Source organism: Lineus longissimus, chromosome 2 (assembly GCF_910592395.1).
Source record: "Lineus longissimus chromosome 2, tnLinLong1.2, whole genome shotgun sequence".
In the NCBI taxonomy this organism is placed as follows: domain Eukaryota; kingdom Metazoa; phylum Nemertea; class Pilidiophora; order Heteronemertea; family Lineidae; genus Lineus; species Lineus longissimus.
Genome location: NC_088309.1, coordinates 2,027,574 through 2,055,509, shown reverse-complemented (window position 1 = coordinate 2,055,509; position 27,936 = coordinate 2,027,574). Strand labels below are relative to the sequence as shown.

Here is a 27,936-nt window from a genome sequence, read left to right as displayed (position 1 = left end):
AAGACATAAAATAACAATTTTGTTAAACTTGTTTCAAATGTAAATGAGATTTGTGAAATGATTAAGAAACATTTACTTAAATTTGATTTAGTATCCCAGATACCTGTTTGTCAAGTGTCAACCCTCTCAGCTGATCGATACTACAGAATTATGACTGATATTTTAACTGAAAGATTTTGGAAATTTGCGTTGACCCCTCAGGTCAGAGAGAAGTTTCATACCTAATTCCCATCGCGTCAATACAACGCCCTCCTGACCCTACCCGGTCTCACTCAATCTCCATTACAGAAATATACTAGAATTTCACATCACGGTGATCTGACTCAGGTCATTCTACGCATGAAGGTAACACGGGAAATCGGGTTCCGGTCCGAACGGACTTCAATCGCTACCTTCGAAAACAATTCTAAATTTATGCATAGTGCTTGCCAACATGTAATTCTAGAACTAAATCAAAGTTTTAGGACACTCGAAAAATTTCCTCTGATCATGAAAAAGTCTTACTTTTATATTTTAGGGTTGTATTCATATACATTTAATTTTACGACAATATTGAACGACACCTTGTGTCACGAATGCTTGACGTTAAATTAATATGGCGACCGATTATTGATGAAAACAAAATCTGACATAGTCGCATTACTCCGGATGACACCGTTGTGGAATCTTGAAATAAGTCACGAGAAAACGAGAATAGTTTCCCAAGAAATAATATATTTCTGTTCTTACCTGAATAACCCGCATATTAAGTCCCGTTTCTTGAGCTAACTGTTCCCGAATATGCCGCGTAGGCTTGGGCGTGGCGTTGAAAGCGGCTTTAAGAGTCTCAAGTTGTTTAGCTTTAATAGTAGTCCGAGGCCCCCGTCGTTTTGTTCCGCCGCCAGAACTGTTTTCATCTTTACCAGTAGTTGTTACAGTTTCTGAGTCCGTTTCCTGTTTTATCAAGGGAGATTCGTCCATGTTTTCTTTGTTACTAGTGTTCGTGTTGTTATTATTAGGTTCCCTAGGCGAGGGTACTGAGGGAGTCCCCACTGATGTACCATTTGTTGACGGATTAGGAGGGCTGGCTACGTTAGTGTTCGACCCACTGATGATGGAGCCATCATCATTACAATCATCGTCAAGAAGAGGGTCCTTGTCTGAAGCCACGCTACCAGGATTGTCATTTAGTTGGCTTTCCAAGTCCAGTTCGTCGTGGTCGTCCATTTCTACATCAGAACCACCTGCAAAATACAAGGAAACAGAGTTAGAAAACAAAAGCACGAAATAATCACAAGTCATACATCAGATCCAGAGGCCATGTTCAGCCACTAGGCTACACTTCCATTCTGCGATGGTTTCGCAGTTTCGTCTTTACGATACATCGTTGAAGTGAATGTATAAACAAGACAAATACTTTCCATCCTTGCCACGATTTCACAGGAATATTTCACCCTTAACACGGATGCACTATATCATCCAACGCTGACACATACCAAGGGTAAAAAGTTTCGACTGCATTAAACCGACTGGAAGGATATTATGTTGAATTATGGACGAGAATGTATGTAACTCTTAGTGATCTTGTATTTTTGATAGAATATAAGCGGCCATCTCAGATTTGAGAGGAAATCCACGGTGCCCCAAAGCTTATTTGAAAGGGTATCGATTCTCGAGGACAAATACCACTGAGGATAAACCCGGGATAGAAAAAGACCACAACTTTTCCTTGGCAGGGATCTGTCTATCAAGTAAAGAAATCGCAATGTTTTTCAGTCTCAGTTCTTTCGTGTTTTTTATACCAATGATATTCTTCCGAACCATCTTGATCGATATCCCCGAAAGACTTTCAACCTATCCTCTAACGACAACACGCGACAAAGGATGCGATTGGTGAAATCACTGAACATTTGCCAATCGCCCATGGCGTCCGAACTGTACGGGAAGACCTTTCGTACCTACATGAATATTTAATACGTCTTTTGTATGCGCGTGAGACACGCCACCTTCAAACGGACCGCATGCTAACTCTGCCGCTGCAGGCAACAGACGATAGAGGACTCATTTGCATCAGGTTTGATGTGATTATTTTCAATAAAACTGTTGTTTAAAAGACATTATGCCGGGGATATAGAGGAAATTGGGGGACACAGTAAAGTCAGTCTACAGCATCGACCGCACCAACGGTCGATGGCGCAAACAGTCCTGATCAAACGCTGACCCGAATAGTCACGTAGAAATCTCTTAACTCTAGTTTTTCATTCTATGTCCGATACGGCGAACCTAAACCAAAGGGGCTTAAAACTGATGGCCTAGAACTGGCTATGGCTAACCAAATCAATAACACACTGAATAGCCGGAGAGAAAATACACCCTCTCCAAATCCGACATTCGATATTTTATCGGTTGAATTCTGCCTCCTAAAAGTGTCATCGTGCGGATGCGGATCTCTCCTTTTAGCGTTGGTGCGGACACAGCTGCCCCGGTTCAGGTTTCCTCCTCAGCCGTGGTCCATCCTAAACAACTACCACGACAATCCCGAACATCCCCGGAACATGCCTTGGCTACATGCTCGTCGATATCGCGACCAGCTGAATTGATTTGGTGGTTTTATGCAAATATCGTGTAACTAAATTCTGTCCTTTTAGAGTAAGATTAAGACTTGTGGGCGATTTACATTGTCCAGTATGCAAAGTCCGTGGAATTCAAAGCATTCAGTCATCGCATCCAGTTTGTTTTAAGTCAGGCGATCCCTCAGATCAATAGTCACAGGAAGACGATCTGAGGCTTTCCTGCAAAACATCATGTTTCAAAATGTGGCGTTATTGTTGGTACCGTCAAAAGAAGGTTTTGTGAGGATTACAAAAATATTTCTCTTTATATCACTGCGGTGTACCAGTTGTAGAATAACACAAAAAGCTTGATATCAGATATGATATACATGCCAAAAGAATGCAACATTTTGATTATGTTCTACATCTGCTTTTAGGCTTCATGACTCGCAGCACAAAATAGTCCAAACACAAAGTACAGGAAAATATCAAATTTTGACACAAACGTTAAAAGTGATATTTGGTGTTCACCTCTTGTGATATTTGAGTGCATAACTTCACCAAATTTGCTTAAACTTGGTGTCCCATCCATTGCTAATATTATGACTGTTGGTAGCCCTGGGGCAATGGTTTATAAAGCCGCCACGAAATGTACCTAAAGTTGGCAGGAACCTGATGCATAACATAAATCGACTGTATCAACAAAGGTGGCCAAACTAAACCAACCACAGTTTGCTAGAAGCATCGACCAAGCATTGATGCTATTACTTTTCAATAGCGCCATGAGAAAAGACAGGTTTTCCGCTCAAGTTTCTCTCCAGACTCAAAGAAAGCCATGCTGGAAGCTCCTGCATAATTTATGCCGAAACGGCTTCCCCATACAGAGCAAGGTAGCCTGCGATACCAGCCAAAACAATCGCCGGCATCACTACGCTTCGACCTGCACTAGTCCCTAAATTATCTCTAACGGCTAATTTGTTATTATTTAGATTTTCTATGAATACTAAAGCTAACTAAAACAATTGACGGCCACGCCTCGAATTTTGTCATTAATACCAAAGCTTAGAGAAACAAAAATGTTGTTTCGTCGTGAAAATCCGAAGACCGAAAATATTTTTTCATGCAGATAAACAACAAAACCTTTGTTGTGGATCAGCATGACGAAATATCGCGGGGAGAAAAGCATATTTGATATCCGTATCTTCGCCGAAACAATGCTTGTTTAATTGATTTTAGAACTCACGAATTTGACGATTGGTACATGTATGGTCTTGCGCCTAAATGTGGTGGCACGCAAAACGGATCATCCCAACATGAGGACGAACACTCTCTAGAGAATTACACCTCCAAGTGCAGAGCGAAAGCTGCAGAAGAAGCCGCATATTTTTTATAACGACTTATCTAAATCTAATGCCTCATGGTTGATGAATTGCTGTGGCCGTCAGCCAGGCCCAGCCTTTCGTCCTGCAAAATCAGAATGGCTAAGTTTCTTTATTGATGGCAATATCCCTCCATCACGCAGCTATAACATTAGACATGATTTGCCATAAACGAGGAAAATGATGCATAACCACTCACGTCGGTTAATGTTGTGACAAATTTAACACATGGCAGAGCCAGGCAACTCATTTCTCGAATGATTTGCTTCCTAAGTGTGTCGGATTAAAGGATTTCTGATGCGAATTTTGCAAGTCGGTTGGCCTCTAAAGTGTTAGAAACTACTAATGGACATCTAAAGAGGTTTAGGTACAATGTCGTGCACTTCGAGAACCTTGCGACTGATCTTCAAGATTACGACCCCTGGTTTGGTTAGCCTCGGCACAATGGGAGACACACGGTTCGATAGCTTGATAGCTGTGACAGCGACTCCCGAGGAGGGGTTGCCAGTGACTCGGAAGGGACACACGATGCATTAATACAAACAAAGCACCAGAGACAATTGAAATGATATATGTTCAAACAGCATAATGAGATCTGATATAGAGCTTTCACGAGGCAGTAATTTCTTGTTAATGCTTTCTGTGAAAACGACCTCTTCGTCAGCCATACTGTAAATATCTGATCATACTCTTGGGTTTGAGATAGTAAACTTCCTGTCGTTCTCCAAGTACTGACCGACACACCACTTCTCAGTGAGAGCCAAATGAATGGGTGGTATTCTTGCAACCTTCTATAAATGCGTTTGGAGATTTCGAGGAATCAATCAGAACCGTCATAACTAAGTCGAAGGTGACAAGTATCTGTTTCTGTCTAATTTCCCCATGACTCCTTCCCACAGAAATTATTCCAAATATGAAGTTACTTTCACATATATGTTCAAATATAAGTGTGAAACGTACGGTAGGGGGCTTAATAAAGGCGGAAACGAAACATCCACATTTCATATTCACACCACAAGAGTGGCCCGATATCTCAGCAGGGCTATAGAAATATCCAGTAAGGGAAGGGCTGCGGAAGGCGTTCCCTCAAGAGATCGTTATCATTGTCACGCTTGACTGAGCTAACCCACGCAAACATGCGAGGTGAGACCCAGTGAAAGTGCCATGAATGACGCCAACCTTTAGCTTGAAAGGTGCCAAAACTGCAGGCGTTACGGGCCCGATGTCGGCTTTCTGTTCCGGGTGGTTCGCGAGGTGAACCAGCCCGCCGATGTGACAGCTCATCTACATATCAAATATTTGACTAAGAAGACCTCTATTTTGTAACTGAATGTTTCTGTCAGACAGTTTATGAAGATTACTGTTCACTTGTTATCTTTGCTCGCATATTGATGAGCTGGGTGCTAACATTGACAAACGGTTGGGGTGCTCTTGTTTTCATCTCATGGCGATCCATCTGGGAGCAGGGTTAACCCGTCGTTGGGGTTACTCCCCGGCACCAAAGTTTGAAGACTTGGTTTGATTGTCGAAGCCATCACGAATTCGCCGTTAGGTTTATTGTTCAGAAACCAGTCCACCTGCGATAGCCCCATGTATACTGCTGAGAATCTGGTATATGGTTCGTCGCGTTAAACCTCATAGATTTTTCTATCCATGTCAGCGCTCTTCATTTTCTGTCCGAAAACATCTCGACTTTCTGTGGGAGGCGACCTAAATCACTGGAATATCATCGCGAAATGGTCAGCGCCCTCGTATTGGTGACCACTCGGTAAGCGTACGTCTGGCTGTATTACGGGTCAAGGGGCCAAGACTTGGCGTAAGAACCATCACTTTGTGACCGGTCCCGGGAAGGAGGGTGGCTGTAGAGGATGCAGGCAGCTGGATTCACACGGCTGAAGATCACCAATACGTGTAACACGGGATAACAGGACCGACCGAGAATCGCTTCATTTCAAAACAGTGCAGCAGTGAGCAAGGTGATCTCACAAAAAGTGCTTTCTTTGATATTGCTTTGGTGTCTCTCGATCGCTGCACAGCTGTGAGTAGCTCACAGTTGTGGCTTCATGGAGACTGGAAATTCAGGAAAAGATGAAGATGGACAACACAGCCTTACATGTATGATAAACGTTATGGCCAACATCAAGAACAGCAGATCCTAACACGAGGCCAGTGTCATCAGAGGCGACATTCTCTTCCAATTGGTTCAAGTTGCCGCAGACCACAGCTTGCGCGTTTGGTTTTAAATTTCAGTACAGCTATTATGAGACTGCAATTAGGAGTCTGGCAGGGTTATCTCTTGTCTATATCGGCGCTCTTTATCCTGGTGGATCGATGGTTGCCGGCCCACGGCCTTCTTGGCTCAATAAGACATTGATTCCCAACTAACAACCGTAGATTTAGACTGTTTTACTGGCGCGGCGCACAACGCATTGATTTTACGATCGCTTTACATCGGCTGTGAAATTTTCCTGCTATTAATGAACTTGACAAAAACAGAAAACTAACTAGGAAACCCTAGCCTCGCTGTCCAACTCGTAAGGCAGGGATTCAATACTTTATCACTGAAGATTGAAGTTTGTGGAAGAGATTGCTGGTCGTGTTCCAGAATCCAAGACTCTAAGTCTAATCGCTGCCCGCTTAAGCTTATTTGTCATTTAAATTTTTGATATCTTCCGCGATGTATTGTTTACATCGGGAATTAGTAAATTGGAGACATTTGTAAATACAATTGATCCGCAATAGTCGGTGGATTCACATGAGGAGAGCGCGAGAACTACGATATCAGATGACGTCAGCTGAGGTGTAGCACGAGAGTTCACAAGTTGCATTTTATTTTGAAGTTTGTAGCCCCAAACACTTTTATTAGTTTATAATGTAACACACTGAAGTGTTCAGTACACGTATACACACACAGTTGCACGAATATACAAATCAGCTCTCCGCCCGACGTCTTTTTCCGAACTCTTCCGAGGTGTACCGAAGTCTCGCCGAGACCTGCAAACCTAGCCGCTTGACAACCTATACCCGGGCCATTCACACTAAATTGGTGTATTCATGTGCAATTAAAGTGACACCCTAATTTCAGTCGACCGCAAACCATTGCTGCGAATATAACCAGCAGGCTGTGAAAATCGTTTGTATAGAACGAGACGAGAGAAGCTTGCCTGGCTAATTCTGTTTTTGGAGGCCGTTGGCACTAAGTTTTGATAATAGGGTATCCGCTGCTGCTCTTCTCTGGTTGGGTTCCGCTGGGTGAGCCCGAGACATCGACATGTGACTTCACGTCAGGGGGACCCGTCCCTTTCTATCGTGCCGTGACGCCCTCAACACCACATGTGAGGCAATTGTTGCCGATTGAAAGCAAGCGAAATCCCACGGGAGAAGATTCGCCCTAAACAGCATTTCCTCACCAAAACATTCTAAGTGGCCGAAGGAATGTCGCGGAAGTGTTTCGCTGAGCGTCCAACCAATTTTCTACTTATGTGCCTTTCAATCCTGTTACTCTTCTTTTTTGTTTGGTATTCCAGGGTGGTACCCAGGGAAAGCCCTAATCTTGATCTTTTATAACTGTAATTGGCCAATCACCTTTAATTTTGGCCTTTTGGGTGAAGGTGAAAAAATCTCAGGCCCCCTTCCTAAGAGACGTTATTTGGCTAAAAGGTGCTGACCCTGCAGAATATACTGGCTGAAAGATACATGCAAGAAATAAACCATCAAACTTTCTTATCACAAAACGCAAATGAAGCAAACGTACATATACAAAGAATACTCGAGGATATTTTAGTTACAACTTCAAAAAAGTTTTTGGACCCATTTGCACGCCTGGAGGCCTGAGAGGAAAGCTTATGTCCTCAAAGCTTAGCCCGCCAAGCATATGTGATTCAAAAACGAAATCAATCGAAGATACCGTAGGAAAAACCTCCATTCCTTAAATATTACCCTGCAACTTCATTCTCAAATGGCAGATTAATGCAGCTATAATTTGTGGTTACAGCGAAGCAGAAAAGAATCAATTTCATTTCACCGCAAGTCATCGCGACTCAATAGAAATGGAAGATTTGCGGTTGGGTTAGACAAAATGTTTCAAATCATTTCACACCTCCCAGGTGTGGTAGTCTTTGATGTAGTTCCACTATCTCCCCCGGGGCAAGGGTTCGGCAACCAGCCAGCGCTAACCGTGTGTAAATCCCGACCAAGTTTATTTAGATGTTGAGAGAGGAAACGCTTGGGCCTTCGGTCATGACAAGCGCCGAGTAAACTGTTTAGAAACCAGTGAAAGACATGAGGGTGAACATCGTACGTTTGTTGAAGGAGAAGCTCAGATACATGGAGATAACTTCCAAAGTTTTCCAACAAAACGACTTCAAACATATCAATATACCCTAGAGCAAATTCAACCTGAGTTTTGTTGAATCAACGATTAAGTCAGGAAAATGTGAAACATTCTTTAAACTATAGGTCCGTGCAACACCGGAATAACTTGAGTGTGTTGAACCTAAGAGTAGAAGAAGTTGTGCGGCCGGCACCACTGCAAAAGAATGAAATGCTCTTTCTGATGCAACCGAAAATGGCACCGGGTGAACAACTTCAATATTGTATGTGATGGTGATTCTACAATGACAGTGTCGGTCAAAACCTCAAAGACGATTTGTTCTTCTTCTCCATGTTTCGTTTTGTTGCTTTGAAACTTTTTGAGAATCAAGATTTTCACCAAAAAAACCGGTTGTGATATCTGGCTAAGACGGCGGCTTTCATCCGAATCTGACAAATCTTTGACATATCCGCTCGATGTGGAGATTTCAAAGGACATACCAACTCTATACAAGGTTTGCGAGGTGGTTTTTGTCCCAGGAATTTGCCAGAAAATGGCCCCAATAATAATGATAGACTCAAAAGAATCATTTCATTGACTAAACGTCGGCAGGAATGAAAAGTCTTACATCTCAAACTGTGATATGATATAATGAAAACTGACAAGGGAAGTAAAAAAACGCCTTGTCCCGCTTTTTCTGACTGGCTGTTTTTACAATGTTTTACACTAGGGATGTTTTCGGCAAGACGTTTTGGCAATGCCCCACCTGCATGGCCCCGCCCATTGCCGCCTAGCCCGGGGCTACATCATGCCAAACAGACTTCAAGCACCAGCCGACGTCCATCACAGCTTGGTCTTCCACTCGATAACTCACAAATAACACCCAACTCTCTCAATGATCACACGATTGGAAACCTACTACCCTCAAAAATTAAACTTTTGTCCCAAGCCTGGTTTATAAAAGCGGACCTTCACTGCAAAAACTGCGGGCACTTCAAAGCAGTTATACAAAATATTGATTAAATTATCCGCTAATAAAGGTATGGACAAGTTTTGAATTGTTCTAAGTCTTTAAGACTACCTGGGGACGAGTGTACCGCTTGTGTGTAAGGCCTTTTCAGGGGTGAAAGGTAAACCAATGTCCTTGGGCGGAAGAGAGCGTTAAATACCAACACATGTCGGAAAAGCGAGGGGACCGAAGAATATATACTGACTAACTGCTAAATGGGATTTAGGGGATTAGATAATGTTCCACAGTATTTACCAGCGTGATTGAATGTGGAAATTATTTAAAAGTTGTTTTTCATGTTTATAGAAATAAAGAAGCTAAAAGAGCAAGATTTACAATGTATAACAAGAATATCAAGGAAAAAGCCGCGGTTATATTTATGAACATTCCTTTTTATTTATGAACATACCAGACTTAATTTAGAAGGAATGCTAGTTCAAAATACGCACATTGTATTCTTTCACGATTGTTTTCAAGAATAACTAAACCGTCTTTTTGTTGTCAACAAACGATATGGTACATTGTATAACTTGATTTTTACTCTCACCCTGAATGTTTCCAACACGTTTGAAAGTCTTTACATCAGTTTAGGTCTAATCTCCTCACACGACTTATACATGTTTTTCATCTTCATTTTCCATCTATGCGAGGCTTTTGCCCTATATAGCAGCATGTAGTTCTCCATACTCCACTCTAATTATGTCCCTATTTGCCCAACACTAGAACCGATCCTACACGAATTCAATAAATAAACGCTATGAAACTATTCCAATGGTATTTACGACAGATCAATAGTTGCTGGAGTCGTACATAAAGTCTCCAACAACCACACCAACGCCTTGTCGAGATATGGACCGATTTGCTTTATCACTCATTTCTTCTTGTTAGAATAAATTGACGTGAAGGAGATGGACTTATAGACTAGATTTGTTAATAAAGTGCTGTTTGAAGGAGCATTGTTGAAAAGATGATTGAATTTGAAGAAGGAGCAGTTTTGCAGCTGACACCGACAGTTTGTAATGGCGGACAAAGATGGCGGGTAAACGGAGATAACAAATTTATCTCCTTTGTGAGAAGAGCGGTGAATCTGGTGAGTAGAGCACCATCGATGTCAGTTACAACAGAACGCTACTTGATTCACCTCTTCTGTACATTCGCTTCAAATACCTACAAGTAACTGTACAACGATTTCTGACAAAGTTATCCTGGAATGAACTTCGGATATGATACCGGCTGGTGACGGGTACTGAAGACATCGACTGGAGGCGAATTCACTTGAATCATGCAGATAGCTCATTGAATATGGTCTGATTCGTGATAGTTATGCATTCCCCAAGATGACTTTGTCAAATTCTTAGTGGTCTCTGAATCTATTAATTCTGATTGGATATGGTCCAACTATCCTGGCGAATCTGTCTGAGAAGACTTCTGGTAATCACATGAAGTGTTAGGCAAGCTCCTTCAGTGATACTCTTGCATAAGATACGACTTGGTGTCTACCAATGCACGAAGAAACAAACTACGACTTCGCTCGTTGCCCGTCTTCTCAACATTCTGGCTTCTTGAACAAAACTCATGCCAATTTGAATACCAACATGTAAATGTAACATTTTGACGCGGCAATGTTCCAACTCACAATATTTGGTAGGCGGATCTGAACTTGTTAAGACACTATCATGACGGCCAGTTCTTGGGCTATTTCTTGTACCTGTCAATCACATTTTGACAGGGCCATGTCCCGTCGAATACGGACGGATCATGGGGATTACAGGCTTATATTGTTACAGGGGCCATTCAAGCTTAGACAGCTCAGAATAAGAGACATTCATGGAGGAACAATGGCCATAAAGGGAGAACACCAATATTTTCCCAGATATCAGGATGGGGTCTTCTCTCGTCTTTATAGATCATGTCTCACCCTTTGAAAGAAATATGTGACAGTGTCACCCTTAGACAGAAAAAGAACAGTTAAGACCAACAGAACGCTAAATTGGAATTCTAAAGCCTAACATGTCACAAGGGCTTGTTTTACCAAAATAGATCCGACGAGAATTTTGTCAATCTATTTCGTGGGAATACAACGGGGTATCATTTTATGAATGGATGTTTTCCGGAAGATTGGGCATGCTCGATAGGCAAAGGCCTCATGCCTTCATGGGTGTCCTGCCGACCACGACGCTCACCTGTACCGAAGCCTGGAGGGTAAACAAGGGCCTGTGAAGCGTAGCGTATAGTGCCAGGCGTGCTTGCTAGCTGTGTATAGCATTCACAAGACGATATTGGCCGGTTGAAATCTTCCGGCGACGCAAAATGACAACATTTCTGAAACTTCTCAAACAAACCCGAATAACAATGCAAAATGACGTTCATCTTCTTTTCAAATTATTTGTTTTTCTTTAAAAGCGATTTTGGGCCGATAGGTCACTGTCGAAATTACTCTCTTTGTTGTGCCTGTTCTGGCCTGCTCGACAACCCCATTATGTTAAAAGGGGTTAGGCCCTGTAAACACCCCAATGACAACAAGATCAGGACACCGAGGAACCTTCGTATCCTCCTACTCAGGACAATGCAAATTGAAGGCGTGAAGAGGTTGGTGGGCCCTGAGGCACTGGCAGGGCCATGATATATACGTGTTGTCTGAGACTTATGGTACAACTCATATTATAAAGATCCACAGAGAATGCATGACGATCATATTCATCTTGCGGACGGAACGGGACGGGAGTTATTCCCAAGTTCATGGTCAACGGTCGAATCCTACATTTCTTCATCACAATTCATGCCACTTTATCTTTTTCAAACAAAGACATGATTTACAAAACCACATTACTGTTGACGGTACTCTAAGGCCTTCCCCTGGCCGTGTTACAAATCACATAATGCAGCAACATATTTTTTCTTCGGTCGCTGACTTCCGTGACAGATTTCACATTTGCTTCCATTTGTCGCTTCTCTCACATGAGCCTTGCCATCCCAACACGCACATTACAGCATGTTATTGCTCCCCTGGCACCGACACAGCCGTGTTTAGCACACTCGGATCATACCATGACAGGGCTGTAACCCCCTAACGTGCTCGGAACCTCCGAATAGCACTAACGACAGGATTAGGAGAGGCTCTACTCCTGATCAATCTTTCTCGCCGATATGCAACCGTGATAACCTTAATCTCTAATGATCCTAACTGCCAGTTTTTGTCCACAATACTTGTCCATGAACGGTATTATGGCGGGAGGGAAGAGGAGACTGCCGCATTTTATGACATGGGAGGATTAGTGTAGTGCAAGCATCCAAGCTTCTGCATTATTCTAGGAAAATGTCGAACACAGCTTTAACCCATTAAGACCTGCCTTGTCATTAGCGTTTCTCGCAAAGTGTAAGTGAAATTGACATGTTTAGCTCTCTATTTCGACACAAGCAATGTACTCTTGAAACTAGGGTTCATCTGTATACATGTAGCCTGGTAGCTGATATGATATGTAAACACGCGCAGTGGACGTACATTGTGTACATGTATATATAGCGTTACATGGCGTAAACGTTTCGACTGGGAGTATTCTGCATACATGTACATGTAGTTTGATATGTATCTATCCCGATGCAGGCTTCAAGGGCATTAGCTGGGACACTGAATATGCACGGGTATCTTTCCCTCAACAGCAAAACTGCCGAGAAATCACCCACATTACACGATCAAAGCGATCGAACATGCTGACATGGTGACTCTCTTGCTTTAGGCCAGCATTACCGACGACTTGCTGTACCAAAGATAGTCTCTAACAATTCCCCAACCGCCTTATCAACCCGCCAGTCATGCAGCAATGTCTTAGCAGCAAAAGTGATTGTTTTGTTGAAAACTTTGTCAACTCCCAGGAGACCACGGATCACATCTGTCCAACCTGCCCACTGGCTAGTGGCATTATCAAACGTTTTGTCGCTTGCATTTAATTATAGTATAAAGTGATGTGTTGGACACTGCAGTGATGTCTTCACGATATGTGCCACGTCCTCCTTGCATTGTTGTGGCGAATGTTCCAAGCGTTCAATCGGCAATCAAAAATGAATTAATGCGTGGCTAGTTGTCTCGATGGGGCGCGGGAATCTGTACAGACTGGTCCTGATTGACGAGATATGGGGTAAGATGGATGGGAAGAGAAGCGAGGCGAGGAAATCGGTGATGGTTTAAGAGTGGATGTGGTGAAAAAACTTGGGAGTCTTTGTTCGTCTTCTCGAGCAAACATTGCAGCATGCATGGAAGTTGCATTGAAAGCAGAGGGATGCCGATACATACATGAAGGTTTGTCTATAAAAAGATTAACAAGAACAATCCCTCAGATGATCACAATTTCATAAAGTTTTTTTGTACCTGACATTAGCTGTGTTTGACGGAAACACTGGCCATATTGAGAAGGAAAACCAAATGAAGCTTCTTACAGGCATATCACCAGAGGAAGTTCTCGACACGCTCGACGGGCCGAGATTCCTTCCCATCCATCTTAACACCTCATCCTGCTCCAAATGATGAATGAGCTCAAGACTGGCCAATAAATCAAACCGGCGAATACCAATTAACAATGGAAATATTTACCTTTTTAATACATATAACAACCTCATAGTCTACAGCATTGCTGCGTTTCCACATTTTTTATTAGTTGTAAATAATAATCATATTGGTGACCAATCAGAAGAGAGTAGAATTTGTGCTGCGCGTTTTTCGGCGAATTTCAAGATGGCTGCCAATGAATTCCAAAATGGCCTTCACCTGGGAAAATAACTACTGTGCTGACATATTTATAGGAGTTTAGACGTGAGAAGAGCTTCGAAAAGAGTTGAATGAAGAGAGTGAACGATGAAACTCAAGACTTACCTTTTAAATAATCTTCTTTACATATGAATCTGTTTTCATCTAAGATATATAATTCTTCTCCGGTTGATAACTGTTTTCTACAGACGACGCACGTGAAACATTTGAGATGGAACACTTTACTTCTCGCCCGCCGCACGAGGTCACTCGGTGATATTCCCTGACCACAACCAGCACACTTTGTACCAAATTTTCTGAAAAGATAAAGGTCGGGTAAAATGAAATTAAAGACTGTTAATGACTATCTACGATAGGTTTGTGATCTCGCGTGTGCCCTATGCTCCTACCTCCCTCTTAACAGCAAAAACAATAAAAGTGATTCTTTCTACCAAACGCAGCAGTTGCAGAATTTGTTTACCGAACTAAATGGACCTTTAAGAGCACACGGCCAAAAAGCCATCTTGTTTACCTAGGTAAGCAGCTGAGTGGTCTTCTGCTTGTTTTTCAAGTCATTACAAACTATTAACACCCACAAACAAGTGTTGCAAGCACTCTATAAAGACCAGAATAGGTGAGGAATAATTTGCCAAGAATTATTCTCTGACAGTTGGCTAAACATTTCTCCGCAGACTCGAACCGACAGCCGCGTGATTGTGGGGTTGTACACTTCCAGATGCAGTTTAAGATTTTGGAAGTCGATCATAAACTCATTAGATCGCATCCTCACATATGATATCTCGCCAAAGGTAACTCTTACTCATCGGTTTCGAGAGTGTCTGCCTTTATAAATACCCAACTGATTTCCAACATTAACATTATATATTGCTCGACAGAATTACTGACAAATTGCAACTGGGAACTTACTTTTCCCGCTAATGTGCAGTCGTGTACCTTGGCGTGAAAGGTACAAGATATGCTTGGTAAAGAGAGTACAATACAAATGTATGAACATGTTTATGTACAAGAGAAATCACGTCAGTCATGGCAGTCTCCTCGAAGATGCACGGTGCAGGGCAACGGGCACCAGCAGTAATTTGGGACCGCTTCTTTTGCCGTTTAGGGTCGAGTAAGAGTTCACTGTGGATAAACGCATCACAAGTATAGCCTGCTAAACAGACAGGACGAACAGTTCAATGGTTACCTCCTTTTCTTACTTAGAGAGGACAACGTTATCAATTGACTCTTCTCCTTAGGTGTATAGCACGGTACGCATGTATATATGATGCTTCTGCTGTTGTGTAGCTGCCGATCAGAGAAGAGCAGCTTACATGTAGCAAATACGCCCGTGTTTTTCTGTTGGCCGGTTTGACTGAGCGGCATGCCAACATATTCTGACAGATGTCAGCCGAAGAGCAAGTGCTATTCCACAAACATTGATCTGGGCGTGAAGGTTACATAAAGACATAAAGTTCATCCATACAGCTGTAGAAAAAGGTGTAAAAACAGTTAAGAGAGCACTAATTTGCCTTGTTCCAATCAAAGTCAGACTTTGTGGAGTCAGCCTGCCGGCTCACGGCTCGTTTCATTTTCACTAGTCAATATACTAATACGATATGGGAGTTCTTAGACAGTTATTCACTGAAAAACAGCAAAATATACTATCATGCAATGCTTTGCCCTCCATTGCATCTAAACTAAGGAACTACATGCATCAAACGACCATGTGCGCGAGTGCATAATTTCCCTCGATTAACGGTCTTTGCTCGGGGGAACTATAGAGTACCATACCATAACGTTAGACATTGGGACTTCCGGAGAAATCGCACAAAGTTCCTTAAAAAACGGGCATGGCTTGTACCGTAGCTTTTGTAAAATTGTACATTGCTGAGCCCGAGAGAAGGACTGTGACTGATAGAAGCAGCTTCGTAAAGTGGTCCTGGGAAAAGCCACGTTGTTCTAACACGGTGAAATGTACTCGAGGGGGTCGAGTTTCATTGTAAATCTTTGTACTTGTTCTCTAGTAGGCTCAATTGAACGAGTTAGCCACACAGGGTTGCTGTCGGGTAGCTGTTGAGATGGCTTAGCTGGTAAGACGATAGCACAAGGAGAGATGTGCAGTTTTTGGCCAGAGCAGGCTGTAGTGCGGCCCCAGAATGAACACTTGACGCTGACGTCACCACTGTGACCGATGTTCCAGGAATCAGACGTACACGTAGAGGAATGAACGTCAATGCCTTTTGTCTCTCCGGTCATCGGTGGTGGAGCATGGAATTGAAGAAGGACCTTGATTCCTATAGTTAGGACCTTGATCTCGTATCTCATCAACAGGCATCGGTGGTTTAGTGGTGGAGTTCTCGCTTACCGCGTGGGAGACCCGGGTTCAATTCCCGGCCGATGCACCTTCTACAACAATACACGTTCAGTACAATGAACATGGTGATTTTATCTTTTTCAAAATTTCATTAAAAAAACGTACGTCAATCAAAATATATTTTCATCGAGCCTCCAATTTTTCTGAATCATAATTTGTAGATGCAGCAATCCAATAAAGTTGATCCACTCGAGTGAAACAGAGCGTAACCTGCATTGAAATTCGAAACAATCTATTCCTGTAGTACTCCCAATCCCCTCATAGTATCTGAAAATAAATTACCTCACCAACCATCTACTGGGAAAAGAAACTATTTCAATAATTTTCCAAATATCATATTTTCTGGAGTCGAGGGATTAGTTCATGCAGCATTGATTAAATAACTATTTGAACTCTAATGATTTTCAATTCGCCCCTACAAAATTGCAAGAGTACGCTTTGGTAAACTAATTTAGATTGTATGGACCAGGTTTTCATAGCACAGCATAGCATAGCCAGCACTATGGGAAGGAAAATCTGCTGGAAATATCGACCAACAAATTTACCGGGTTTCGGCTTGGGAGTTTTTGAACCTTGAAAAAACGGCAGGTAGCGACTGAAATTTATTGAATAAGGACGTGCAGTTCCCAAGTCACGCTTAAAAATGTGCGTCTTGAAACCTGGCACTGCGTTCGCGCTGGCGAAGCGTAAAATAACCCGACCACATGACGCACGCAAGGGCGGACGGCAACCTCACCGTGCAGTCCTCCAGGAGACCGCGGGCCGAGCGACGCTGATGGTGTCAAATTGATTTAAAGAACTTTAAAAAAAGTTTTCGACATAGTTTTTTATCAGTCAGTCCTTTTTCATTCCATGCCATGCGCACGCATCGCCAGATGAAGCCATAGAACAGCTCTCGCAGCGTCAGAACTATCACTGGCGTGACTGGCAGTCGCCATTTGCTGACTTGCAGACAGTCGCCGGTCGAATACTAAAGACTCATGGAAAGACGACAGATAGGAACACAAATTGAAAACCTCTAGGTGGCGCTAAATGTGCCATATGGAACGCTATACATGTATTGTTTTCTTGATTTCTGGCCCTCCGTAGGCCACTGACGGCTTCTTGAACAAATACCGTTTTAAGTCATTCCCATGTATAAACAGTGAGAAAGCACCCTCTGATACACGAAGCAAGCAACCCAACGATTACCTATACCACCAGCAGCTTGTTTTGTTTCAGGAACGTCTTGAGAAATACAAAAATCAATGATGGGAACTTTTGTAGGGTTATCAGCAGACGACAATATTCCCAGAGAAGGAAAGACTGTTTTTACCGCGTGCTGTGTGCGGTAGATGTGACCCGTTGGTGTTTTGAGAAAGATATTAGTCCCCGTGTCTGGAGTTGATGATTTCCCTCTCTATCTTTGTGATGTATACCACGGTCGTTCTCGTGTCGTTTCATGGCTTTACATGGACTCCACGTCTCGATCGCGGCGCGGAAACGCAGTTTTCTTTATGACAAATCAAAACAAAGCTTTTGGTATCGGCGCATAGCACCGACTGAGATGCCAACCGAAAAATTAGCTCTTAAAATTCCTGACCACAAACAGGCACGTGGCTCAGACTAAACAAAGGTCCAGGACATGTAGCTAATTCTCCCAAGCAGTTTGTTTTGCCATCCGGGTATTTACTCTGTCATCCGGGTGTTTTGATTTGCGACAACTTATCACTGACAAAGTGATCGCACGACCGGCGAGATTATCGCGTTTCGTAGGATTACGTGAGATATGTATTTACCTGGGTTGTAGTTTGGTTAACATGTATACACAGATGCTTACGATGTTTATTCCCACCTTCTAATCAGTTGTCTCGTTAATCAGACGAGATTCTCGCGATATCTCACCTCAGATGTGAATTTGATGCTGTAACTGGTATCACGATGCAGAGAGGTTTATCAGAGGTCGAGTTTGATACAGGCAACATGGTGAGACGTGCAAAGGTAACACCGGTAGACTTGTAATAAATTGAAGCGAAGGACGTTGATGAAAGCTTTTGATGATAACGTTACGTTCGGTACGAAAATCAAGCAGCAGATACGATGTGAAGCAAGAGTTCAGATTATATGATTTTTACTTGTAACAGGTAAAGAGTTTTTTGACACAACTATATGCTTGAACGTCTTTTAATGCGTCGATGTTCCACAGCTGAAAACAACCCATTAAAACTGAGATATCAGAACATGCCTGCAATGTATATGAATCCAGCAATGTGACTCTATAGGACGGTTTACTTGGCACCAAACCAATTCCACAAACCAGGCCAGACCATACCTGTCTGTATGCGTGAGGAATGAGGATGCAAATTCTCGCCTCGGCTTTTTCTACTCGAAAAGAGTCGGGTCTTTTTCGCTGCACATCACGCAGTTCCCACTTGAACCACCCTGCAACTTCCCAGCTGATCCCGCTATAAACAATGCCCGGTTCACGGCCCGAGTTCATGTTCTTCGACCTCACATCTCGAACTCATCGACCCAATCAAAACATCATCCTGATCAATTTTTCAGCAGACGACACTCTACCAATTCCACCAAAACTTTGCCCAAACCAACAGCACATGTTTGACAAACTTTGTACACGAAATAACATATTTTTCCGCATCGTAATGTGAAATGGACTTGTCCGTAAGATGAACGGACTTCTCTGAGTCACTGTCAATTCGAGCCCTGCTTTGGCCGCATTGCATATGTTCGTTCAGTGGTATTAGCAGACAATACTGCGGACTCAATAGCACTTGCCTCCTCCTTCTCGCTAGCCACTTGGACCCAGATAATCTCAGCTGTTAGAAGAATGGGCTGGAGAAAAGCTAGCTGCCTGGACGTGGACCAGATGGTGTCTCTGCTCATCTTGGTGGTAGCTTGAGGATCTTGATAGAATCAAGTACACGAATGTACTGCCACAGATCACAAATTACATGTACATGATTGTACTCAATAACATTGTCGTTAAAATATTGTACACCATGCCAGCACAAATTCCGTCGTGGTAACCATCCGAATACATTGACTAAGATGAGATGTAGCAAGTATCCACTAATTTCCCCTCCCTCGAACTCTAAGCGTTTTTAAGCCTAACCAACCGTTACTTCCAATGCATCCCTGTCCGTTATCCCTCGGTCCACTCGGAAGCCGATTGTCCTTCTCTTATTTCCCACGCACGGGCCCACAATGGCTTCTGTTTTTAACACATGCTTTTGTAACAAGAGTTTATATTCTGGTGACTGCTTCATCTATCCTGGAGTAGGCTGATATCATGCTGCAACAATGGTTCTGCCTTTAGCTATTGGCGCACAATGCCCCAAGGAAACGCGAGCTGCGGCTGCGGTGAGTTGTTGGAAACTCAATCTCAATGAAATTATCAGAGCTCGCTCTCTTGAGGGTGGAAGGAGCTCGAACTAGTCACCCATCAAATATCACGATTTGTAGCAAGGCTCAAGGATTTTTGCTTGGAGAATCGGTGAAAAGTGCTTGGTCAGAAAGCAAAAGTTATTTGATCGTAACGATGATCGGTGAGAAGGATGACAGGAACGCCATGTAAATGTACAAGTATTGCTGAAATTATGTGTTCATGCTGGGTTATGAAATCTTCGGAAAAACATGAAGGTAAACAAAACGTATTAAAAGAACCCACATTCATTGTGTTTACGTGGGTGATATTTTGATATTTTAATCTACCGGTACATTTGTATTGCCTTCACAGCAACCAAAGCTTTGCTTTTGAGGGAGGTGTCCGCTGGCGGTCAAATTATCATAAAAAATTGTGCAGGTATAAATTGTTTTATATTACGGAGAAAAAGATGAATAAAAGGCTATGCATGCAATATTATAGCTGACGTTTACCCAACCTTACCTAAATTGTTAAGAAATTGTTGATTGACATACGGGTAGAATTTCATTGGAAGTTTATTGGAAGGCCAACTTTGAATAACTTATTTTTTCCTCGGAACAAGATATCGACGGGGAAAAAAGTGCGAGTGCGAAAGAAGGTAAATCCATGGGTCTCGCTGCCGATTTGGCACCGAAGGCAGCTGACAAGTCAAGATGGACGTACGGCCACCCGGAAGTCAGGAATAGGGTAAAAACCTTACCTCATACCTAGCTTCCTGTCATGGCGGCGGGGACAGGTGTGAAGCGATGATAGGGGAAATCTCACCCGGGAGAGAGAGGTTCAAATTATTCCAAACATCTGTGTCGATTTCTTAATTATCACGCAATTAGTACAACACTCTCAAACTAGTTACTAAGGAAAACTGTGTACCTTATTTTTTTGTTAAACTTGGCACATTGGTCCTATTTTCCAGCTTGGTTATTCCTCCTTGGATCTTGATAGTGGAATCTGATCTATTGTAATTAAACAAGGTGTCGAGAAGACCGCGGGAACCGACTGGTGCACAGCACACATCCATACTCGCACAAGCAATCCATACCACAGAGTGAAACTAAAGTTTACCTTCACCCGCTGGGCGAAAATTTCTTTGGAATCATTTGCAAAAATTAAGTTTTCGAGACTGAGATTTTTAAGAACGATAAAAAAACTTAATATCTCGCTGTGCCTGTTCTTACATGACAGTAATGATTCCCGTCAGCTATTTTTACGTCCGTTTTGGTGGCACATGCACATCGTGAACATTATTTTTGGGTAACTGGGTATGTGCGACAGACTCTCACGTAAAACAGCATGTAAGAAATAGCTAATACGGCCACGTAAGAGAGGAGCCACATCAGAAATTTATCCTGGTTTTGGACAGAATGAAACACCCGTTTAGTTGGTGAAAAACAAGCGAGTTGTTTAGATGTATTGTGAGTCACTGCGAATTATTCCATCCTACATTTTATCGGAATTTAATTAGGCCTACACAACATTTGATAAATTAGATTTTAAAAAAAATATTTTCGTATATGTGATGTAAGTATTTGTACATGTAGTGTACTTCTGGTTAGATATTCGTGTGATGTTGTATTGTTTGGCCAAGGGTTTTTCAGTATGTAAATAAATCCCATGAAATTCATGCACATGTACCAGTAACAAAATGAATGATTACACGACCTGAAATTCACCAGGATTCGGTTATACTTGATTTACGGTAATTTCTATGCAGTAAATCATAATGCCAACTGTACAGAAATCAATGCATCTGATGTTCACAATAATCTCGGTCAGCCTTGCAGCCGAGCTTTACAGGCGAGTCAAAATATTATGGACAAAAACCCCGGTTTGCTCAATGAAACCACAGAAGCAAGAATAATACCATAACACACCAATGAGCGATTAAAAACTCATCTGTTAAGCTTTGGCAGTCATGGCCAGCAAATTTATGAACCCCAGCTCTAAATTAGCTGCACAGCCTTGCATGACAATTTCGTTCATTGTGCGCCATTTAGTGGATCAGTAGTACTGTACCACCGGAATTTCGCCCCGTTGTTTTGGTGGCCAGTTGGCTCTGATTGGTTGATGAATCGGTGCGGAGATGACGTAACGGAAGGAAGTCTGGGTAAACAAACATTTCTGTGTTATGTTTGCACAGAATCATTTGGGCCATGCGCAATAACAAAAATATCAAAAGTCTTTATTGTTCAAATTTCAGAGTTATAGTTTTGTATGCATCGTGCAAATTAATGAGTAGTGTAATATACATTTAACCGTGAAAAATCCCACACACACGGCCTTTTAGTTTCCCCGTTGTTTCACAAAACCTTTTATGCAATAGCTGTGTACATACATAGACTTTCACGAGTTAATATTCGATATATAAACAAGAATACATTTTATTATCAACTAACCGCAGTCATGGCAGTGTCAGATATTATTCATTTGTCCCTTTTCTCTGAACCTGCTGTGGAACCTGTTGCAGCCCAGCTGTTGGAGACTGACACGGCACATTGCGCGTTCATTAATAGTTGAGATCAATGGAAGTACAATGCATCATGAAACAAGGCCACATTTTTATTTGTTTGCTTACTGGTCCCGCACCCTCTAAAGTGAATTATAGGCCTATTTTAGAGGAACGCAGCTTTACGTCCGGCAACATCTTTCTGTATCGTAAGTGTCCTGATGTTTTCAGTTTGTATACCGGTTCCAGTTCATGTATTTTTAAACTGTTCTAGCGGTGTTCCAGTGTTTTGAGCTGCCAATTGGTGTTACAGGAACTAATGCAGTGTTCAAAAGAAAGCGACGGTAAAATGGCGCTTACAGCAGTACGGCAAGGCCATTGGGTGATATGAATAAAGACTAGCAAATGCTTTTACTTCAATTTTGTACAGAGAGGCCAAGTGTAAATGTACGTGGAGTTTTAGATAAAAGCATTTACTACTCTTTATTCATATCACCCATTGATACAATTTTCCTGATTTATTTCTTAAAATCCTCTCCTTTTTCGAATTATTTCTGACAACAAAATAAAATATATTATGGAGCCTGAATATCAATAAATGCCACATAGATGTGAAGCAATTTATGAGAAGCAGCGATCAGACACCAAACAAATGCCAGCTGCCGACGAACACTATGAATAAATATCAAAGTATTCATTGATGGTAAAATAGGTCGGACACGACGAATATGTATGAATATGTCTCAAATGTTGGATCAACTTCATGTGATGTGAAATGCTGAATTCATGTTCCGGTATGCCAGTTGTAATCAGATGCAGATTAATTCCCAGTTAAGTCTAGTGAAACCTCCATGAATGAGTCTGCATGTTGAGCCATATTTACTTTAACACGAAATTTTTTTGTATATATGATGATTTGTGCTGAAATAAAATTTCATAATTTTTTATTAGAAAGTAACAACAAACAGAGAGTGCGATAATGTTATGACATCAGCAAAGGACTAAATCAGGGGGTAGCACTAGCTAAAGAAGACTCCGGCTGACATGGGTGATGGCCCAATACGAGTTAGTAGGAATACAGGCCTACGAGTACTTTTAATCTTGGCGACATCTAGCCATAAGCGTACGACTTCACAAGTTTTTGTCCCATATAATTTGCGCAGTAAAACGTATTTTTTAAAAATTCACTTTACAGTGATTGAGTGGTCACTATTATACACCGAACGACAAGAATGGATTAAATCCTCCAATCAAAGAGTCGCTTCCGACTAGAAAATGCGTGAAGTGTAGCAGGACGAATTTTGTGTTGATGGCAGGGCAGCAAGCCTGAATCCACTAGTGGGTGTATGGGGTCACTGGTTCAGCGCACCAAAGCACCACTTGGTCGGTCACTTGCGCCGTGTGGAAAGTGGATCAGCGGCCCGTAGGCTTTGATCATCTTGGACAAAAGCGGTGGTGTGCGGGGTTCGCTGGTGTCACAACTGACCGAAGCTCGAGTGGTTAAGTTCTCAGTTGCCTGGGTTTGAAGGAAGTGCTTCTTATCCCAGTTGTCCCGAAGGAGTTCTCACGTCCGCGGAGCTGATCGGACACGATGCATGGTGTCATGCGTTTGGAGCGACTTTCACTAACCAGCCATGCCAGTGGTAAGGTTTTCCAGCAACGGAACGACGACAGAGGTCCACAAAAGATCCGGATCCTATTTCTTCCGCAAAGTTGTAACTATATCGCTTGGAAATGGTTGGATCACGACCCATGAGTAGGATGTCATTGAAAGAATGGTTTTATTCAAGTCAGTTTCAAAACTGGATCGGTGTACCAACAGATTTTGTTGTTTGTAATGTCCAGATGATATTTACCAGAGTTGGTGATTTTAGACATTGACATATAAGGGCCTACTAGTACCAGAAGACTACCGGTACCAGATTTTTCTCGCTCAGAAATTTTCATGGCGCACCTACTTGGGTCAATGTTCAAATTTCAGTTTTGCGGCTGTATGAAGAAATATGTTGTTGTATTAAGAAATATCAACTTTGTTTTAATCTTTCTGTACGAAACACTTCGTTAGTAGTCTTCTTTGGTCAAGTTTGCTCACAGTGTGCGGGCATACACAAATGTTGAAGGTATACACAGTAATATAGAACTATGTTCAGCCAGAGTCATTATTAGTTACAGAAAAACTGCTCGTTATTTGACTGAAACGAAATCAGAATCTGCCAAATTATTACATGAAATGAATCCAGTGATTATCATTCAGGTAATGAGTGAAGGTGACCAGTATAAATGATGGTCCTAATCGGCCATTGATTCCCTAATTCGCCCCGGGACAAATCCGTGGGGATTATCGTCTCTTCACAGACGCTGCCTCGTCCATCAAACTGTCGACTCTAACGAGTTGAGCGCTGGAGAACGCGCATCCATATCATCTTCTTCCCCGGGGAGGGGGAAGGTGCTCCATGGGACAGGTCCGTTCAGATTTACGAGTTTATGATCAAAGAACCTTCCTGACTTTCGAAGATGACCAGTTTTGTGACAATATATGGCTAAGTTCCCAATCTAAGCACACATTCCGTAAATGAACCTAGATTATTCGGGCTAATTTCTTCAAAAAAGGCTCATAATATCGAACTATTATCATATGAATATCATTCTAATAGTTTCATTCCTTTCAAATTTCTGAATCCATATGATTTTATTTTGCAGATTTATGTGTACTACGAGATGGCATATTCAAAAAATAATAATTTGTAACAATTAGTGTATACATACATGCACGCGGCTGAAGATCAATGTTCTCAAAATTCAAATTTTAAACGGGAACAGAATGAGTGGCGATGTATTTATTTATCAAACTAAATAGCTCGGAATAGACAAAAGCGTTAGTGTTTTGCAATCGCATGAAAACTCGCACTAAATTATTTTGAAACATATCCTGCAAATGTTGCTGACGATTTCAACCAAGACAAAGTACTTCAAACATGGTATCTTAAGGCGAGTTTGTTCAATTTGCAAAAACAATGCATTAATATTTCAATAAAAGACTGGTCTGAAGGAATCAATTGATTATTAGATCATGATTGCAGACTTATTAATCATTTAAGACTTGTTGCTCATAATATTGTGTGCCAAAGACAACAAGTTACATCAGTTGTGATGACGGGACAAAATAATACTGCATTCCTCATGTTCCTGTGTTGTGCACAGTGTCAAAAGCCAGTGCATGCACAGCTAGCTTTGTACATTGAGAAGAGGGATTTTCACAGCATTTGATCGTAAATTCGAAGTTGTTACCGGACTGATCTGAGTACATGGTTGTTAAAATCAGTGTACACATGATTCAGTGCAATAAATAGCTATCAAAACTGATTGTAAACAACTAAAAAATTTAGGTATGTGGATAGAGAATTATTTTTCTTTTATCAACTGCTGTTGCAATAGTTTATTACGTTAGAAATGCAATGTCCCGCAATTAGCTTACACCCAGCTGACTCTGGCCTTTCATGTCCATATGACAAATGTTGCTCTTTGTTTTAACGAGGAGGTTTGGGGCTCGAGATTTAGACACAAGAGTAAAGACAAAAGTGTTAAAAGTATTGTAGTTTTATAAAGTCCTGTTGTAAGCGTTTACAATGTCCATGTAAATGTGAATTTTCTGCAATTAAATCACGCCGATCTCAATTCATCTGGCATCATTCTGTAACATGTTCCAACTGGATTTCGGTAAGGAAGAAAAAGTCTATCCGAGGCAATCGAGTGCACCGGTGATGAAGTTCTCAATCATCAGATTTGATTTACGTGTATCATTAAGTTCATAAAACATTGTAAATATATGTATACGTGTTGCTGGTGTTGCGCCAACTATCAGTAGTCAAGTAAGCTTTAGGCCTACATGTATGCCAATATATCCAGACTAGATATTTTATGGGAAAATGAGCACAAGGTCAAAAACCCGTATCTCATTTGACCGTTGACAGTGATGAAACATTGGAGTCATAATTTGCAGTCAGTGTCATAAGTTGATTAGGGTAAATGATCATGCGGTAGTGGTAGACACTTTTGGATTCAACTGCTGTATGCTGGTCCTATATATCATGGTTAAGTATGTCACGCAATTGTCAACAGTTTTGATGTCTGGGTCCCGTAACTTCATAACTATCACTGCGTTAATATACGAGTTGCATAAATACACATGGTGAAATCCAGCGTATTCTTCAATAGTCGGGCACATAACCACTATGTCATCATTAAGTTAATTTACTGAATTAGATTAAATTAGATTGAATATAAATTTGTTCTTTATACATGTTATTTACATTCATGTAACTTCTGTATAAATTGCCACTTTTATTCGAAAGTATCACCCCATATGCAGGTTGTCTTTCGGTCCTTTTGAACAGACCCGCCGCTGACGTAAATCACGATCCCGGGCTCACGATTAGTTAGAACAAACGCCCCTTGCTTGAGTACAAATTGCATGACATTGCAGGAGAGATTCTGCCTTATTTTCCCTCTTGATGTTCCCAGACCTAGGAAGTAGGCTAATGTTTTGATGTTGACGTTCCAAGTTTTTAATCTTGATCTCAACTTTTTGCAACTGCAACAGGTTGGTAAAACGGCCTCAAAATCATCAGAAATCTCCCCAAAATTGTGACGTATAATTCATTAAAAAATCTGTATACTGTCATGGTTGTATTATAGGGTCTTAATATATATATTTATATTCAAAACTAAGTTGTTTTTCTTTACATCACTTTGATATCAGGCGAAATTCCTTTCTTTTGCGATTTCTGCACGCTTTTTACTGGCACTCTATTCCGCACCGTCAAATCGGCCCTAAGACGATATGTTGAGCTTTCCTCGACATCTATTTGGTTTCACTTAGGCCTGTCCTGAAATTACTCAGGCGTGATGCAGATAGTGACGGCCAACTTGATATCGCTGCACGCCTGATTCTACTTTTGACGATTTCCATTCAAGTGAAAAGTATGATCTTGCGGAACACTTTTGCATTCTGAGGATACTTGTCCTAAGATAAGAATGAGTTTGCTTTGGTTTCTTGCTTTCTGTGTCTTTATAGCAGGGCCTCCCGGTGTAAGAACATTAACGACGCGGTGGACAATGATGCTACCCTGCTAGTGACATCATCTCCAGACTTCAGATGACACAGTAAATTTAAAGATCTGCTATTATGATTAAAAGGATTCATGCAGATGATGCGGATGATAATGAAGCTACACTCACCTGAAGAAGTCATTCCTACAATAAAGCTTGCCATCCCGGCTGAAACATTTCTCAGTCAGGTTAGCCTTACAGTCCGCGCACTGGACGCACTTAGCATGCCAAGCCCGGTCCAGAACATTGAGCAAAAACCGATCCAGTATCGGCCTTTCGCATCCAGCACAGTGGACCATGGTTTTGACCGCCAGTTTGCTGGCTTTACCCGTGTCACACCAAGGGTAAAACGAGTCACGACCGCGACTGATGTCCAACATCCACCCGAGCTTCCGTAGCAGACGATATGTAGAATGTTAACAATGTGCACGCTCTGGGAATCCGGTGTCCCGTCCTTTTCAATACTAGTAAGTCCCTATTTTTGTAAAAACCGACGTATCCCGAAACTTGAATGTGACAGGCGCTTGAAAATTTGCTACTCTCCACACGGTGTACAGTCTGCTCACAAGAGAACATGAAAATGTATCCCAGGCTGTAAGTTTTCCTATGACATG

At 41.9% G+C, this 27,936-nt stretch overlaps 1 protein-coding gene and 1 non-coding gene across 3 annotated transcripts in view; one reads left to right on the top strand and one right to left on the bottom strand.

Moving 5' to 3' along the window:
- LOC135500796 (LIM/homeobox protein Lhx5-like) overlaps positions 1-27,936 on the bottom strand; it is a 108,811-nt gene that overhangs the window by 25,160 nt on the left and 55,715 nt on the right. The window contains exons 1-3 of one of the 2 annotated variants that reach the window (XM_064792450.1): positions 27,452-27,883; positions 14,099-14,289; positions 730-1,223 (exon numbers count right to left, since the gene is read on the bottom strand). In XM_064792450.1, the coding sequence (XP_064648520.1) occupies positions 730-1,223; positions 14,099-14,289; positions 27,452-27,702 (936 nt within the window). In that variant the 5' untranslated portion in view covers positions 27,703-27,883. Of the gene's footprint in view, positions 1-729; positions 1,224-14,098; positions 14,290-27,451; positions 27,884-27,936 lie in introns of those variants that run through there. The other variant, XM_064792458.1, reaches the window with a different exon arrangement.
- Positions 16,304-16,374, top strand: Trnag-acc (transfer RNA glycine (anticodon ACC)). Its single transcript has one exon. It is a non-coding gene; the product is annotated as a tRNA-Gly (tRNA).